The 15740-nt window shown below is 35.5% G+C and overlaps 2 protein-coding genes, 1 long non-coding RNA gene and 1 pseudogene across 3 annotated transcripts; 2 read left to right on the forward strand and 2 right to left on the reverse strand.

Moving 5' to 3' along the window:
* The first annotated feature begins 1573 nt into the window (after positions 1 to 1573).
* Positions 1574 to 2475, forward strand: LOC7475148 (uncharacterized). Its single transcript, XM_002321333.4, has one exon. The coding sequence runs from the start codon at positions 1794 to 1796 to the stop codon at positions 2298 to 2300; it is 507 nt and encodes a 168-aa protein (XP_002321369.2). The 5' UTR covers positions 1574 to 1793; the 3' UTR covers positions 2301 to 2475.
* A 377-nt stretch (positions 2476 to 2852) lies between these two features.
* LOC7475149 (small heat shock protein, chloroplastic-like) lies at positions 2853 to 4322 on the reverse strand (annotated as a pseudogene).
* A 4060-nt stretch (positions 4323 to 8382) lies between these two features.
* LOC18105484 (protein IQ-DOMAIN 17) lies at positions 8383 to 10820 on the forward strand. The gene is made up of 5 exons (XM_024586523.2): positions 8383 to 8946; positions 9020 to 9340; positions 9422 to 9640; positions 9722 to 9862; positions 9965 to 10820. The coding sequence occupies exons 1-5, from the start codon at positions 8821 to 8823 to the stop codon at positions 10709 to 10711; spliced, it is 1554 nt and encodes a 517-aa protein (XP_024442291.2). The 5' UTR covers positions 8383 to 8820; the 3' UTR covers positions 10712 to 10820.
* A 1281-nt stretch (positions 10821 to 12101) lies between these two features.
* LOC112324276 (uncharacterized) lies at positions 12102 to 13854 on the reverse strand. Its single transcript, XR_002978026.2, has 3 exons — positions 13762 to 13854; positions 12957 to 13028; positions 12102 to 12375 (listed from the first exon to the last, which is right to left on the reverse strand). It is a non-coding gene; the product is annotated as an uncharacterized LOC112324276 (long non-coding RNA).
* Between the last annotated feature and the right edge of the window lie 1886 nt (positions 13855 to 15740).

The raw sequence follows: 15740 nt of genomic DNA on the forward strand, positions 1-15740 counted from the left end.
GTGTTCTTTATTTTAGTTTGTGCATACATATGTGTTCTACCTGATCCATTAGTAAAATTATAACTTAAGAAGAATGTGAAAAGATTTGATGCTGTTAGACCTGACTGTAAATTATAATTAAGAGAGGGTAAGTTCTTTGTTGGCTAGCCAGTGCCAGGATGGAGGAGGTTAGGTTGGATGTGTATTGATCTGTTGAATAGTCAATAGACTAATAGTGAGTCAACCGCCTCAGTTAACTTATTATAATTAATTAACAATTTGTACTCAATTTGCAGATTATTCTAGGAAAATCTTTGTCATTATGATTTCACCCTTCATTTTCCACGACGAGACAAGGACATTTTTTCTTGGTGGAGACTCCAACAATGCCTGGCAAGAGCACTTTAAGCAAGTGAAAACTATCAAGTTACATGATCATTAATTAGACTTTCACCACTAGTAGATTACTGGTAGGTGCCTGTGCTAATTACCAGCCAATGCCTTAACAACTAGCTGCACTTGCAAACGCTGCAATCCTATCATCATCTCTTGCGTCACACCTTGCAACAAGTTCAGTAAATGGATGATGAGTCTGATTTCCCAGACTCAACAGAAGTTTTTTTTTTCTTCATTGATTTTAGTCTAGTTTAGCAAAACTCGCCTTTGCAAGGCACTGCCATTCATTCAAAATTTTCCATTCCAAAAAACTATCAATTATAGAATTAGTATATGTTTGGAAACACGAGTTAAACCGCAAGCACAACTATATTATTACCAGAATACCAGTTCAAGCAGTCAAGATATTCTTATTGAACAACTTTTTAAATGCCCTAATGAGTTAAGATCATCAGCCAACCTTTTGTTAGAACCACCATTTTAATAGAGATTTTGTTCACCAGATCCTAATATAAATTATTCACAGGAGTCTATAGGGTGTATAGTTTACCTGATCCTAAAGGCCCTAATGTCCCCTCTCAACCTAACCCATCATGTGCCAACTGCATATTTTTACCAGCAAAATGCTTGGTCTGTAATTTTTAATACATGCTCAATTGCTGTACAAACTGATCAGTTGCAGAAAAAGACGAGTAATCCTTCTCTAATTACTCTCTTTATGATAGAATCTAACACTACATGGACCGCTAATTAGATGCTTAGACTGTAATAAGTGCAGAATCTGAAAAAGATGAGGCACCTAAACCCACTAAAGCTCTTTAATGTTACAATAGTCTTCCCCATACCATTTATAACTTTATCTTCCAGCCCTTACATAATCAAAACCGTAAGAATGATGCAACAATTACCAAAGAAAAACCGTAAGGGACAAAAGAGGAACCCTAAACTGTTCAGCACAACCTAGATATTCCATGGACAACCCACTATGCAGAGAGGGTCATAAATATCAAGCATACTTCATGAATATTATTATTTGTAGTGGTCACCCCCCCTCTCACTTTAGTCCTCTACAATGGCATGGTATAAGGAGAGCAATACTATTATGCCACCTTCCACTAACCGACCTATCTTGCATGCGTGTTGACAAATTTTATATATCTTTTGCTTTCTAAACAAAATTTAATATCTCGTTGCTCCAGCTCCTTTAGCTTTCTAAATTCAATTTTTCCGTTTAACTTTTAAACAGAAAGAAAGATAGCTTTCTACCCTCCACTAGTATAGTAACTCTAGCACAAGAAAGACTCTTACATTTCTTAAGTATAAATATATCTTGTAACTCCTCTTCTCCCTCTTCATTCTATACAACAACAAGGTAGAGAAATCCCTCTTCTCCTCCTGTAAGACTTCTTAAGACCTTCATGGTTATATTTTCTTGGAGAAAAATGGGCAATTGCTTAGCTCATAATTGTGTTAGACCTCCCTTTATAGGTTCTTGCATCGGATTCCCTCAAGCGAAGCATGAGAAAGTTTTGCATGTTGTCAAAACAGATGGAAAGGTTTTGGAATTCAGCGCTCCAATTCTTGTGAAAGATATCGCGGTCAACTTTCCTGGCTCAGGTATTGGTCTAACAAATGAAGCTATAGAGCATCTGCCACCAAGTTACGAGTTAAAGCTTGGAAATGTTTACCATGTTCTTCCACCACCTCCAGGGACTTCACCGGTGGTTGACAGGGAAGAAGAAGCAAGTAGTGGTGGTGTCAAGAGGATTAAAGTTGTAATAACAAAGCAACAACTTCAGCAGCTTTTGAAAAAGGAAATATCTCTTGAGGAGGTTCTGTTAGGGCTAGAGCAGAAAAGTTCTTCTCTTGACTCTCCAAGAAATTGGAAGCCAAAGCTGGAATCAATCCCTGAAGGACTTGAGTAGTATAGCTTTGGAAATGTACAATTTAGGTACTGAATTCTCTCTTGTTTAGCTGACAATGAATTTATCATGTAGATGTACTGATTAGCCAAAGATGGAGAACATGTAAAAAGAAAAAAAATTAAAGGAATATAAAAAGAATTCTGTCTGCTACAGAACATTGAAAGATTTTCATCTATTCTGTTCTCAACGTGTTCTTACCGGCTTGATTTCTTGAAACAGAAAACAGAAGATGATTCTCTGATATATTTCTGCTATTTTTTGACTGCTAGTTTACTACCTGAGACAATACAGGCTCATCTAGTCCATAGTCCACAGCCCCCCCTTTCCATTTTTATATTCTTTCCATGAAAAATTTGAAGGAATTTCTTCTTGCTTTCTCTTGCCTAGGATGGCAAGGTAGGGAAATACTAACAGCGGTCATGCACGTCTGGAAAATTGGTGTCAATGAAGCGCCTCTGAGTAGGACCAAGCACTGAGCGCGATGGACACCAATTGCCTGGGTACTCGCGAGCAGTCCTCAGGTCAACAAGATACTATATGCCAATTCAAATGTTAAGCGGAAGGAACAAAGTCCTGTATTGATAGTTACAATAGGACAATATCCAAGTGGGTCGAAAATGAGACAAACTTCTAAGAGAAAATTTGAACATGAATTACCAAGTTGTAGGTTGTCTTTTCTTCCAAAGTAAGCGATAAGAGAAGACTTTTCATGAGAAGAATTGCATTTCTGTCCATTTTTCTAAAGCCACTCTAGCAAGTTGGCGGCTCAAATCTTCATTCACTAGACTATAGGGTAGGCAACGTCCAAAAGATGCAGGGGAATGCCAGAGGTGGAAACTGCTCTACACATCCTGCTTCGGTTTAACTTGATATGAACGATTCCTTTCTTAATTTCTTTGAAATGTTCATGAACTTGAACAAAAGAGATGATCAAATGTTACATTCTTGTTCTTGAACACAAACATCTATATTCTTCTGCACAACAAGAATCCGTGGCTCGGAGTTTGGGGACTTGTACCTTACACTGGTGCATGTCCAACACGATTCCACATCTGTGTCCAATGTCGAAAATGGATATCTAAGGCGAAGAGAGTAGTTGAAGCAAGATAGGCAGGAATAGAGATAGGAAAAATCCTGAAAATCACATTTTCAAATACAAAACAAAAGGCACTATACATGGTACAAACTTCTTATAAAATCTCTTACTGGATGTGCACATCAATGACCTTACGTTGTATTTTGGTCTTAGGAATGTTAACGAACAGAACTCCATTTTTCAGCTCAGCCATAATCTTATCCTTTTCGCAAGAACTGATACTGCTACCAGACCATGAATCAGCACCAGTTTCTTCCCTTTTGTGCTCTCCTTTAATAACAAGCACATCACCCTCGATGGAGAGCTTGACATCCTCCTTAGACAGTCCTGGCATGTCAAACCTCATCTTGATCTCTTGTTCCTCATCTTTGATTTCCCATGGTGCTCGAACCTCCCCTCTTGTCCTGTTCCTGCTGCTAGGAATTGTCATTGCATCGCATTGTCCTCGTTGGTGACAATGGATCCAACAAAACTGTAATTAATGTAAAAAATCTTAAATAATTGCAGAGATCGATCTTGCCATTTTTATTAAAGAAGAATGACTTTTTCCTATTAAAGAAAACTACAGAGTCTTCAACCAGGGCAGCATCGGATATAAGACTTTAACATCGCCAGGAAGGAGACTTAGTTGACGTTAGCCTGAAGATACCTGACCCTAAGAAAAAAACAAGAAGAAGAAGAAATCAGACTACTCACCGAAAGGTGAGACATCAACAACCAGCCTTCGAGGCCTTCTTTCAACAGCTGTCCCTCGGTTGTTTCCCTGCTTATCGACATGCAGTGTCCTTGTGTTCTCCAGCAGCTTCAGCTTTCACCAAAGCCAACCTTGAAGGCTTACTAGTATTCTTGCCTTGGTCGAAGGCACAGCTTTGCAATTGTTTGACAACAAAGGGGCAGATGACGAAGACAATGTTGACGAAGCCACAAGTAGATTAAAAAAATATATGCACCAAGTTTTAAACAAAGAAGAGGTGCTAGTGAAAGTGGCTGTACACACTACACTACAGTTTGCTTTTCTTGATTTTTGAAGCCATGGATAGAGAACTGAGGCCATGAAGATTGCAATATATAGAGAGAAGGGAAGTATGGAGGTGAGTCTTGAAAGTTCTCCAGCCAACTCAAAGAAACACCTGGAGTTCTTGCCATCATCAAATATTATCCATACTAGATTTTATACTCTTTGAGTTTTTTCTCATTCTTTCGTGAAACATCCTTATTATGTCTTTGACATGGGCTGGCTTTGCTTGATGTAACACTGTCTGAATCCTAGCCCAGTTGTGTTTCTGGTGCATGATCCAAGCTCACATGATATTTAGACAAAAGTTACATATAGTACTTTTGCACTTCGACCCTTTCATTTTGGTTTATTTAAAACACACTGCCACCGGCTCTTATTTGGCATTGCATTCGAAATAGAGGCCGGATAAAATTTGAAATTTTTTTATTAAAATTATATTTTTATGTTTTTAAATTGTTTTGATAAAATGACGTTAAAAATAATTTTAATAATCACATTTTTAAACACCTTTCTCGGCATGAAAAGTAGGACATCACAGGATTCTCAGGTGTTATCCATTGGTACAGCCTCCTTTATGTAGCATAGATTCTCAAAAAAATGGATCCTCTTTCCCGAGTCGAGTCGCAGGATCTTAAAGCACTAAACACTAGAAGAAAAGGTCTTGAACCATAAAGCCAACATTCCATGCCATCTTTGTTGAAGCTCTCACAGTGATGATTCCATGCTCCAACTCCCTGATTGAGATCTAAACGAGCTTGTAGTTGTACCTCTGATGCTGATTGTACAAGTTTTTGGTTAAAATAATTGTTGGAATAAAGCGATGGTAAATCGACGCAACAGCAAACACAAATAATACATAATTACGTCGAAAGTCAAGACACCAAAATCTTATTTTGAAATTTTATTATTCTCTAAAAAGTTTGAAAATAAAAAGAAAACCTAAAATTTTATACATAAGTTTTTTATTATTCCTTGAGAAACCTAAAAAACAACAACGTACGTAAACAAACTAAAAAGTTTGAAAAAAAAAAAAAAGGCAATAAAAGTTTTTTAAAAAATAAAAAAAATAAAATTGCAAAATACATTATTTAATCTCCTAAACTATTTTACATTGACGCAGGTAGAAGAACCGAGTGCTTCAAATGGCTTGTTTTGGCCGACATATATAAGGCTTTTTGGAGTGTGTTCTTTGCATCACCGAGAAGCTAAGTTAAATTGGCTGGGTTTTGGGTTAGAAAATATTTTTAAGAAAAGAGAGACTAGCTAGCAATATGAGAGAGGGCTGCTTCAAAATGGATTTGATGGAATTAATATGGTATTTGTTTTTGTGATCCAGAATTTTGATTTTGTTTGCTTCAAGTTAATTTTTATTATTTTTGGATCGTTTTAATATGATGATATGATTAAAAATATATTTTAAAAAATAAAAAATTTATTTTGATATATTTCCAAACAAAAAATACTTTAAAAAATAATCTCTACTATAATCTCAAACATTACCTTAAGGCTCCATCTTTTACTTTGTAATTTGAATTTCAAAATAAAGCACAAAAATTTCTCATTTCCATTCCCTAAAATAAAACAAAAGGAGGGAAATAACCTTTGGTCAAATTAAGAATTCATTCGTTCCCATTTAGCAATTATTCTATTAGACATGACTTAACGGTTGCTTTTCAAATAATGTTTTGTGCTGAAATGCATTACAATGATTTTTTTTTATTTTTTAAAAATTAATTTTGACATCAGCACATCAAAACGATCCAAAACGTACAAATCATATTAAATTTTAGCAAAAAAAAATTTAAGTTTTTTTGGGAACGCGGTTTGCACCGCGTTCCCAAACATATTCTTAGTGTTTCTAGTAACTGCATAGTCTGCATGTTGAAGGATGAAAATGACAACGTGGATCTTGCGATAATGAATAAAAAAAGGTTAGAAAAGAAGAGATGTTGTGAAGATAGTTGTTCACGATGAGGAAAAATGAAAGAAAAGGGATGTTTTTATTTTATTTTTTTTTATCTTTGTTTTTCTTTATTTTTTTTTCAAACTTTTAATTTGAAGGTTAAAGGCTTTTCGAGTTATTATTTCAAATATAATAATATTCTTGCAAATAAATATATATTTTTGTTGAACTTCTAAAAATGTAAAGAGTGACTATTCTTCAAATTTTAGGTTGAAAGTGAAATATTCAGTAATTTGATTGCCAAATAAAAGAAGACCCGGCCCATACTAATTTTCCCAAAACAAAATGAAAACTAAGATTATTTTGTTCTCCAAGAGAATTGACCTAAACAAGCTATTCTTTTAATTTTCATAATACTTTACCCAAACCACTGTAGCAATAGCTATGCCAAGGTAAAAATAGAAACTGAAAAATTTAACCTCTGCCTAAGATCCAAAAGCATTAAATCAAGTTACTTTGAAATGTCATTTTACATGACTCAAAAGTCAAAACCAAGTCATACATGCAGAGTTATATAATATTAAAGACATCTAAAAACCAACCATCTAGGTGGTGGTCTAGTGATAACAGTTAGGAACTAAGATATTTGCTCCCTCTGTGATTTCAGGTTCGAACCCTGTGGTTGCTCATATGATGGCCACTAGAGGCTTACATGGTCGTTAACTTCAGGGCCCGTGAGATTAGTCGAGGTACGCGCAAGTTGGCCCGAACACCCACGTTAAACAAAAAAAAAAAAAAAGACATCTAAGAAAGTGTCCATTGTAGTTGTTTTTGAACAACGATCGATGCTTCTCACAGTACTTAAAATCGATCGATGCATGATCATGATGACCCAGACAGTCATTCAAACACAAAACAAGAGAATATATCCTTCCTAGGCAGTTAATTTCCAGCAACTCATGAAGATCTTAACTCACAAGTCCCTGTCTTGTTCCTTTTCCTTTTTGTTACAACTAGATGATCATATGTCACAATCTTTCAGATGACCAAAATCTCCATAAACATAGCAGCAAGGGGCGAATGAAGAATGGAAAAGAAGAGGAGGCTGAGAGAGAATTCGTTACAGTTTGACTGGTCTATGAACTGGGACAAACTGTAACTTTCAAACCGTAAACAAGGTCATATTAGGTAGCCTATAGCTGCCCTAATCCCTACAGCAGTTACCCTAAGCTAGGGTAGGTCTACATTCGAGTTCCCAAATTCTCCATAGCCAATCCCAACATGGCAAGTCACAAGACCACTTGCCAAACTGCCTGGAAAATGACCATTACAGCCCTGAGAATCATACTCGTTTCATCCCCATTGGAAGATCACTGAAGCAAAACACATTGTTCTCCTCTTCTCCACTAATCCCAGATCCCCAAAACCAGACTATAATCATTTATGGAAAGAAACCATGGACTCTCTCAACACGTGAAGCCAAGGGAATTTCTTTGTTTTTAACACCAAAAAGCAAAGCAAAAGCATAACAAAGCACACCTACTCCCTCCTCCTCCTCCTCCCTTTTTCTTCACTACAGGAAATACTATCCAGCTTTCAGCATTCTCGAGGGACTTAATTATGAATTAGACTCCGTAGTTTAGTAAAATAGACTTCAATTAGTCCTCATCATTTCAAAAGTTTAATGCTTAATCCCTATATTCTTAAATCTATTTCTTTCCCACTTTATATGATTTCCCTCTTCTTCTTTTTTTCTTTTTTTTTTTAAATAGACAATATGGTAAGATTTAGTACTGTTTGATATCGTGGTTGCACATTGAAAAAATAGATTTAAAATAAGCGATAATTTATAGTTTTCTTAACCAATATTTTAAAAGTATTTTCAATAAAACCCATGTAAAATATATTATATATTGTTTAACTAAATATTTTTAAATTCATAGTTGGGCAAGCGTGGACCGCACTATAAAAACAAAAGGAGCCTAATGAGATCAAGAAAGATAATTTTTGAAGAAAAAAAATGATAAAAATAAATACAATCAACACTAGGCAAAGATATTTATTTATTTATTTATCTTTTAGGATCAAATGTTATTTTCAATAAACTACAAGGACTAAATTAGAATTAACACCTCTCGAGGGCACTCACTCTTTCGATGTTGTCTCCAACCGTCTGACACAACTCCTTTAGTGTTGTTCTCCATGCCACGAGAAAACACCATTTCTTTTTAGCATCAAGCACTCTGTCCACATTATTATTATTAACATTTTACATTTTTGTATTGTGGACAACGCACAGACTCAGAGCCTGTTCCCAAATGGATGGACTAGCTCTACCCCTCTTGCAGGCTAAATTATTTGTTCATTTATTTCACTGTCTTTTGCATTGAAACATACCAACCACTCAAATCTATGAGGCTACTGGCTCTAGATTAATTGGTTTTCTTTGCCTTTATATTCAGCCAAGGTTTTTGCTTTGCATAGTAGTGCTCTTGATTGCATCATGGTGAAGATTGGAGGAAGTTCTTGGCTGAACGCAGTCAAAAGGGCTTTCAGGTCTCCTAGTAAAGAGAATGATAAGAAAAGTAGTAGAAGGAGAGAAGTTTATGAACAAGAGGAGGAAGAAAAGGTGAAAATTTAGTAATTTCTTTGTAACATAATTAACATTGCCTATTAAAATTTTTGTGGGTTAATTTGTGCAGAAGAGAGGGAAAAGAAGATGGATTTTCAGGAAGTCATCGAATCAAGAAACAGTAATACACCATTGTGGAGTGACCACCATCACTAACATTACAGCAACCACCAATCCTGCTTCTGCTGCTAGTAATAGTATTGGTACTGAAGCTGCTGGTGCTAAGCAAAGACAAGCCCTTGAAGCGGCCATGGCCACAACAGCAGCGGCACAAGCAGCAGTTGCTACAGCTCAAGCAGCTGTTGAGGTTGTTAGACTCACCAGGCCTCCCCTTCTTGCTAAACAACATTTTGCTGCCATTGCTATACAAAAAGCTTTTAGAGGATATCTGGTAAGTGATTACAAAGAGAGTAAAGAGAAATTACATATCTCAAGGACTTTTTGACTAACTAATGTTTGTGTTATTTTGAAGGCAAGGAGAGCTCTTAGAGCGCTAAAGGGGCTGGTAAAGATGCAAGCCTTAGTGAGAGGCCATAATGTTAGAAAGAGAGCAAATATGATTCTTCAGTGCATGCAAGCTATGGTGAGGGTGCAATCTCGGGTGCTTGATTCCTATGAAGGCAGCACAAACTCCATCTCCAGTGATCAGAATAGCTTGTGGGGTTCAAATCTTGCCGAGAGGAAATCTACTGTAATAAATTTTGTTACGGATAATGTGTTATGCTTCGGCCTCGGCTTTGATTTGGTTAATCCTTAACAATGTATGCTGCAGTGTAGGGATGCAAGCAGCACTGCTGATGACTGGGTTCATTGCAATAATTACAAGCCTAAAACATTAGAGGAAATACAGGAAACAAAGGAAGTAGTCGCCTTGAAACGTGAAAAGGCCCTTGCTTATGCTTTCTCTCAACAGGTTTTTGATCACATCCCTTGCCATTTGATTTATCACCTTCTATTTTGGCTGGAAATTAATACCAAGCCAGCAAACATTTGACGCAAACTCCTGCTTTGTTAGATATGGAAACCTGGAAGAGACTCATATGCAAGTGAAGGAGAGGTAGAAGAGAATCCCAGATGGCTAGACACGTGGAGAACCAGGAAGGAATGGGAGAGAAGAGGGAGCGGTGCATTGTGTGATCAATTATATCCCAGTAGAGACCCTGTCAAAAGTACTGTTGAAAGGGACACCTCTAGACCTTACTCCTACTCTACCCCAAATGCTCATAAATTCAATCATCAATATCACTACCAACAGCACAGGCCTAGTTCATATTCAGTTGCCTCTCCTCTTCAAAAAAACCACAACACTCTCTCACAACCAGTCACACCATCCCTTTCCAAAACAAGAGCACTACTCCAAGTCCATTCAGCTAGCCCTCGCTGCCTAGGAGAAGGCAGAAACCATGTGATGGAAGCAACCAATCCTTCTTCTGCTTCAATGCCTAACTACATGGCTGCCACTGCATCTGCCAAGGCTAGAATTCGATCACAAAGTGCACCAAGGCAGAGAGCTTCAACCCCAGAAAGAGAAAAGTCAGGTTCAGCCAGAAAACGCCTGTCTTTCCCAGTACCTGACCTGGCAACTAGCAATGGGGGTAACATGGTTAACGATTATAGCCTGAGGAGTCCAAGTTTGAAGGGCATTCATGGAGCTAATATGGTAATGGAGCGAAGGTCTAACATGTCTTCTTGTTACACAGACAGCATCGATGATGAGGTATATCCTCCTTCAACTAATGACCTTATCAGGTGGTTAAGGTAAAGCCAATATTTGCAGGGTAAGAAAAGGGGTGAATTATCTTTTAGTCCCTGACTGTTTAATTTAGTTACAACTTAATCCTTTATGTTTGAAAACCTATAAATTAGTCTTCTGACTCTTGCTGTTGACCAACCGAACGTGGCCTTTATAATTAACACTGATTTTTATCTAATAATTTAAATTGTTGAGCAAATGTTTTAATAATAGAATTGAGACACGAGACTTTCAAACATGAAGGACTAAGTTATAATTGCATTGAAACTTGAAGGACTAAACAATAATTTACTCTAAAAAAACAACAAGCCTGGCCATATTGAAGATGTTAGAACTGGAGTTAGTTGAAGAATCAAGAAAGAATTCAAGATGAGGATATTACTTGTGTATCATTCATGATCAGTTTCATCAGAATAACCCTATCCCTCTTAGATGTTAAGAGGATTAAACAAATCTACATTAGTAGTCTTTTAGCAGCTTTTGATGGTATAATGCCTACATTTATTAAATACTGCGTGCATGAGTGCTGCTGCTGCTGCTGCTCCTTGAAAAATACAAAGCATTATTGGTTTGATGGAGAGATGTCTTAAGCATTAAATTTAGTCAAAGACGTATTTAAGAACTCAAATTTCCAACTTCATTGTAGAAGCAAAATGTGACACACTCTTCATTAATTTAGCTAGCTAATGATGTCTGCTGAAATCGATTTTCTTCGTCTTCTAAATTGTCGACAGCCCTCAGACCACCAAATTGGTCTGCAACAGCTTCTTGTTAACCAGCACAGAGGAGCTATTCTTGTGCCTTACCTCGTGGAAACGAAGAACATTTACAGGCATGAAAGGCCTTCAAGAAGAAAATGATAAGAAAATAATTTTTTTAACTCGATTATTTAAATTGATTTGAATCAACTCAAACAACTCAAACTAAAGAGATAATAAAATTAATTTTGTTCTCTAGGGTATATATATGTTACCTTTTCAGTGAATATATGTCATTGATTTGATGCTACAGGGAATAGTATAGTCTTATGATATTATAGAATAAGGTAAAGATTCTGTGGTGTCGGCTTTTAGCTGTATGTATCAAAGTTAGAGCCATAATATCCAAGCGTGCATTAGCACTAACAGGGATCCAATGTATTCCATGCTGCAAACTACGAAAGGGGTCAGGGCAGGTTTCGAAGAAGCCCTTTTTAGCACTGCTCTCAGTTTTTGTTGCTCTTTTATCTGTCACCTAGCTCGAAGTTTATGAAATATTAAATATTATAAAGTTTAACTGTCACGATCCGAATCCCAGGTCCATAACCAGCAACGCAGGAGCGGTGTCGAAAGGACACCCCACCTACGCTAGCCTCAAAACAGACATATCAAAAGAATAATTTATTCAAAAATACGCAGCATTTCATAATCTTCAGAAATATTATATTATTCAAAACTGATGAAACCAAAAGATAGTTTAAAACTCCTCATCAGTAATTAAAACAAAAACAATAATCCATAATACTCATTACATTGTCAAAATCCAAACTTAATTAAAACAAGGTAATAGTAGAGCGTCTAAGATATCGAATCAAAACTAAAAGGAAAGTCTCGCAAAACAAGCAAGGCATACTGACCAAAACTGAAGAAGCAGGAACACTCAACAAAGTCCAACTATTATCAGAAACTAAGAACCTGAAATAATATTAAGAATGAGGGGTGAGTTCAACCAACTCAGTGAGGGAATAATATTTAATATACATTTTAGATATTAATAGTTTGCAAGATGATTTATCTTGATATACATATACATACTAAACATATTATCATAACGTAGTGGAATACATGTCAGAGATCAGATGACACTCGAAGGTGACCAGATGACACCCAAAGGTGACCAGATGACACTCAAAAGTGACCAGATGACACCCGAAGGTGACCACTGTGGGTTGATCAGTCGCCACAGGCTGATGTCTCTCTCACCAGCTAGGTATACAGAATATTATGTGCACATAGGCTAACTACTCTCCGTTAGCATGGAGTTACTGACAAGTCCCATATCAAGGCATAATAGATATTCACAGAATCATCAAAGAAACGTATATCATATCAAATAGAATTTAGTTTGACAGATTACGAGTGCAAGTTCAAGAATAAATGAGTACTCGGAAAATAAACAACATATATAAGTATTCAAGAAATTAACTAGTACTCATTGTATAATCAACATACATATTTATTTATAATATATGCATATTAAAGATTATCCCACTCACCCGGAAGAATATAGATTAAAAGAAATATCAGATGAAAGACCCGAAAAACCTATTGAGGAATGTTAGGCGAACCTACAATAAATATACGAAATATCCTCAAAAGCAACACAAATAAAAGATTCCAATGCATAAAAGAAAATCAGGTTTAGTCTCCTAGGATTAGGGACTAAAACGACAATTATCCAAAACAGGGACCAAAATGTAATTTTACCAAAACTGGACCAAACTGTAAATACATAACCATACTGAAATTTCACCCATAAACCATCCTCAATTCTGTCTAGAACGAACCAGGGACCGCACTGTAATTTTTATAAAGTTTAGGGACTAAAATGTAAATTCCTAAAATTGAGGGACCAAGCTGAAAATATTCCAAATCAATTATCAAACTGAGATTCATCATCCTAAACCTCATAATAACACTGTCCAGAATCTCAAAATACATTTAGGGGTCAAATTGTAATTTTTTCCAAAGTTTAGGGACTAAACTGAAATTTTCATAAATCAAGGACCAAAATAAAATTTGATCATCTTCAACCTCAAGACCATTCTATCCATATTTTCCAGCAAGGTAAAAATGAATTTCTTAACCCATAAAAATTAATTTAAACAAATCAACTCACAAATCTTTATTTCTAACAACATACTAATTAATCACCTAACATTAAACCCTTAATAATCATAAATCAATCTTAACAACATAAACTTCTAATCCTTATAAACCCTAATCTCTCTCTCTCTCTCTCTTTTTAATCCTTTCATAAACAAATTATAATTAAAAGTAACATGAGAGATAATCACTTACTTGCTACTTCCACTTTTCTTAAACCCAAAACTCAAGATCAAAAACTGAAATCCTTGGTTTGATGAGGAAAGGGTCATGGCGGCCACAAGACTTAGAAGAGAGAACAATAATTCTCTTGTAACTTTTTCTTATATACCTAGGTTAACTTAGGTTGGGTTTGGGCTGACTTGGGCTTGGGTTTGGCCCAAAAGTTTGGGTCTTACACCAACCTTCCACTGTAATGATATATATTTTATTATTATTAAACAGTATGTATGTATTATTTTTGATTAGCTTATCTATCAATCAAAATTAAATTTCTTTCTCATATGATCCTAGGCATAGTTTTAAAATTTAGATTGGTCTAGCATGCACATCGAATCGGAACCTAGATTAGAGGAAATAAAAAAAAAAAAAAACCTAACTGACCTGGTAAAAACTACCTAACTATTAATCTGTTGACTCTCTCAACTCGTAAAACTATGATCCTAATTGTCAAAGAATTATCTCAACTTAATAGTTTAAGTTGTTAAGTGAGGTCTCAAGATATGATTTATATTATTCTTTAATACACCCTCTCAAGTAAAAGATTTTTGAACTTGAAACTTGCACAGACCCACACTACCTTGTGTTTAATTTTTATCAAATAAATAGAGATGATGAGATTCAAACTCGTGACTGCTTGATCATATCAAGACTCTGATACCTTGTCAAAAAATCATCTCAACCCAATAGCTTAAACTGTTAGGTAAGATCACAAGAGATGATTTATATTATTCTCTAACACTAGTTAATGATACATCTCTAACATTAATTTAATATATTTTATAAGAATTCAATTTTTTTAAGATGTTAATGTTAAAATATAAACTTAAAAAATCAAGAAAAAAAATTAATTATGATTGTTCAAGTTCAAACAAAAACAAAATCTTAAACAAAGACAAGGTGAGGGAATTAGGAAAAATAATACAAATATAAAATCAATTTTGTGTCATACTAAAAAAATTTAACAATCAACTCTAGGAATAATTTTATAAAATAAAACAGTAATATATTACAGTTAATATTATACAAATATTGGACGTCGAATTCGATAAAAACAACATCACTGGAAAATAAATTATTGACAAAATTTACAAAAACAGTAGCATCATCAAGCCCATCTCAACTTTTAAGTTAAGACAATCGCAGTACAGTTATTGAACTCAAATAGCAAGAACTTCCAATGAAGGAGGACTGTTGCATTGCAGAAACTGAATGAAATAGAATTCAATATTTTTCTTATAATAAAAAACAAATAAGAATATTTATCAAAAGGATTAGCGGGTTACCATGTATTTGTGTATTTGTGGGTGTTTGAACTGGCTTAGAATCTGTCCTAGAAGCCCGAGAAAGAAGATCCATTGCATATTTCTCCTGCAAGAGAAATAGACCCTATGGAGTAGTAGCAACCTTGATGCCAAAAAAAAAAAACGAGAGAGTAGAGAATGAGACTAAAAGTTATGACCTTATTTGTCAAAAAGCACATTTGACTTGTAATTCAGACTTCTTTTTAAATTTATACTTGATGTTACATATCCCGATGCAAAAGTGTTCGAGTTGAAGCAGAATGTGAGGTGGTTCATGGCAAGCCTTTCCCTGCTCTGTGGAGAACTGGCAAAAGCATGTTTTCTGTAATTACTTGCATACAATAGTGAGACTAAGTAGAACATAATCAAGTCGATTTTTGTTTTTTGTTTGTTTTTTAACATTGAAGCTTTTTGTTTGTGACAGGGTTTGTCAGTCTATCTTGTTTGAGACGAAGAGCCATGAAAAACATCCTAAGAGATGCCAGCGGCATTATTAATCAGCTGTGGTTCTGTCCATGTACTTCTAACCTGTGTGGGGTGTTTTTCACTTGTCTCTGAAATTAAATAACGAGATGCTGTAATTATAAATGTATTCGAGCATAATGTAATGTAACAGAAGCATAAAAATGGCCACCATCTCCTCCTATAATA

Source organism: Populus trichocarpa, chromosome 15, assembly GCF_000002775.5.
Source record: "Populus trichocarpa isolate Nisqually-1 chromosome 15, P.trichocarpa_v4.1, whole genome shotgun sequence".
Taxonomy (NCBI): Eukaryota; Viridiplantae; Streptophyta; class Magnoliopsida; order Malpighiales; family Salicaceae; genus Populus; species Populus trichocarpa.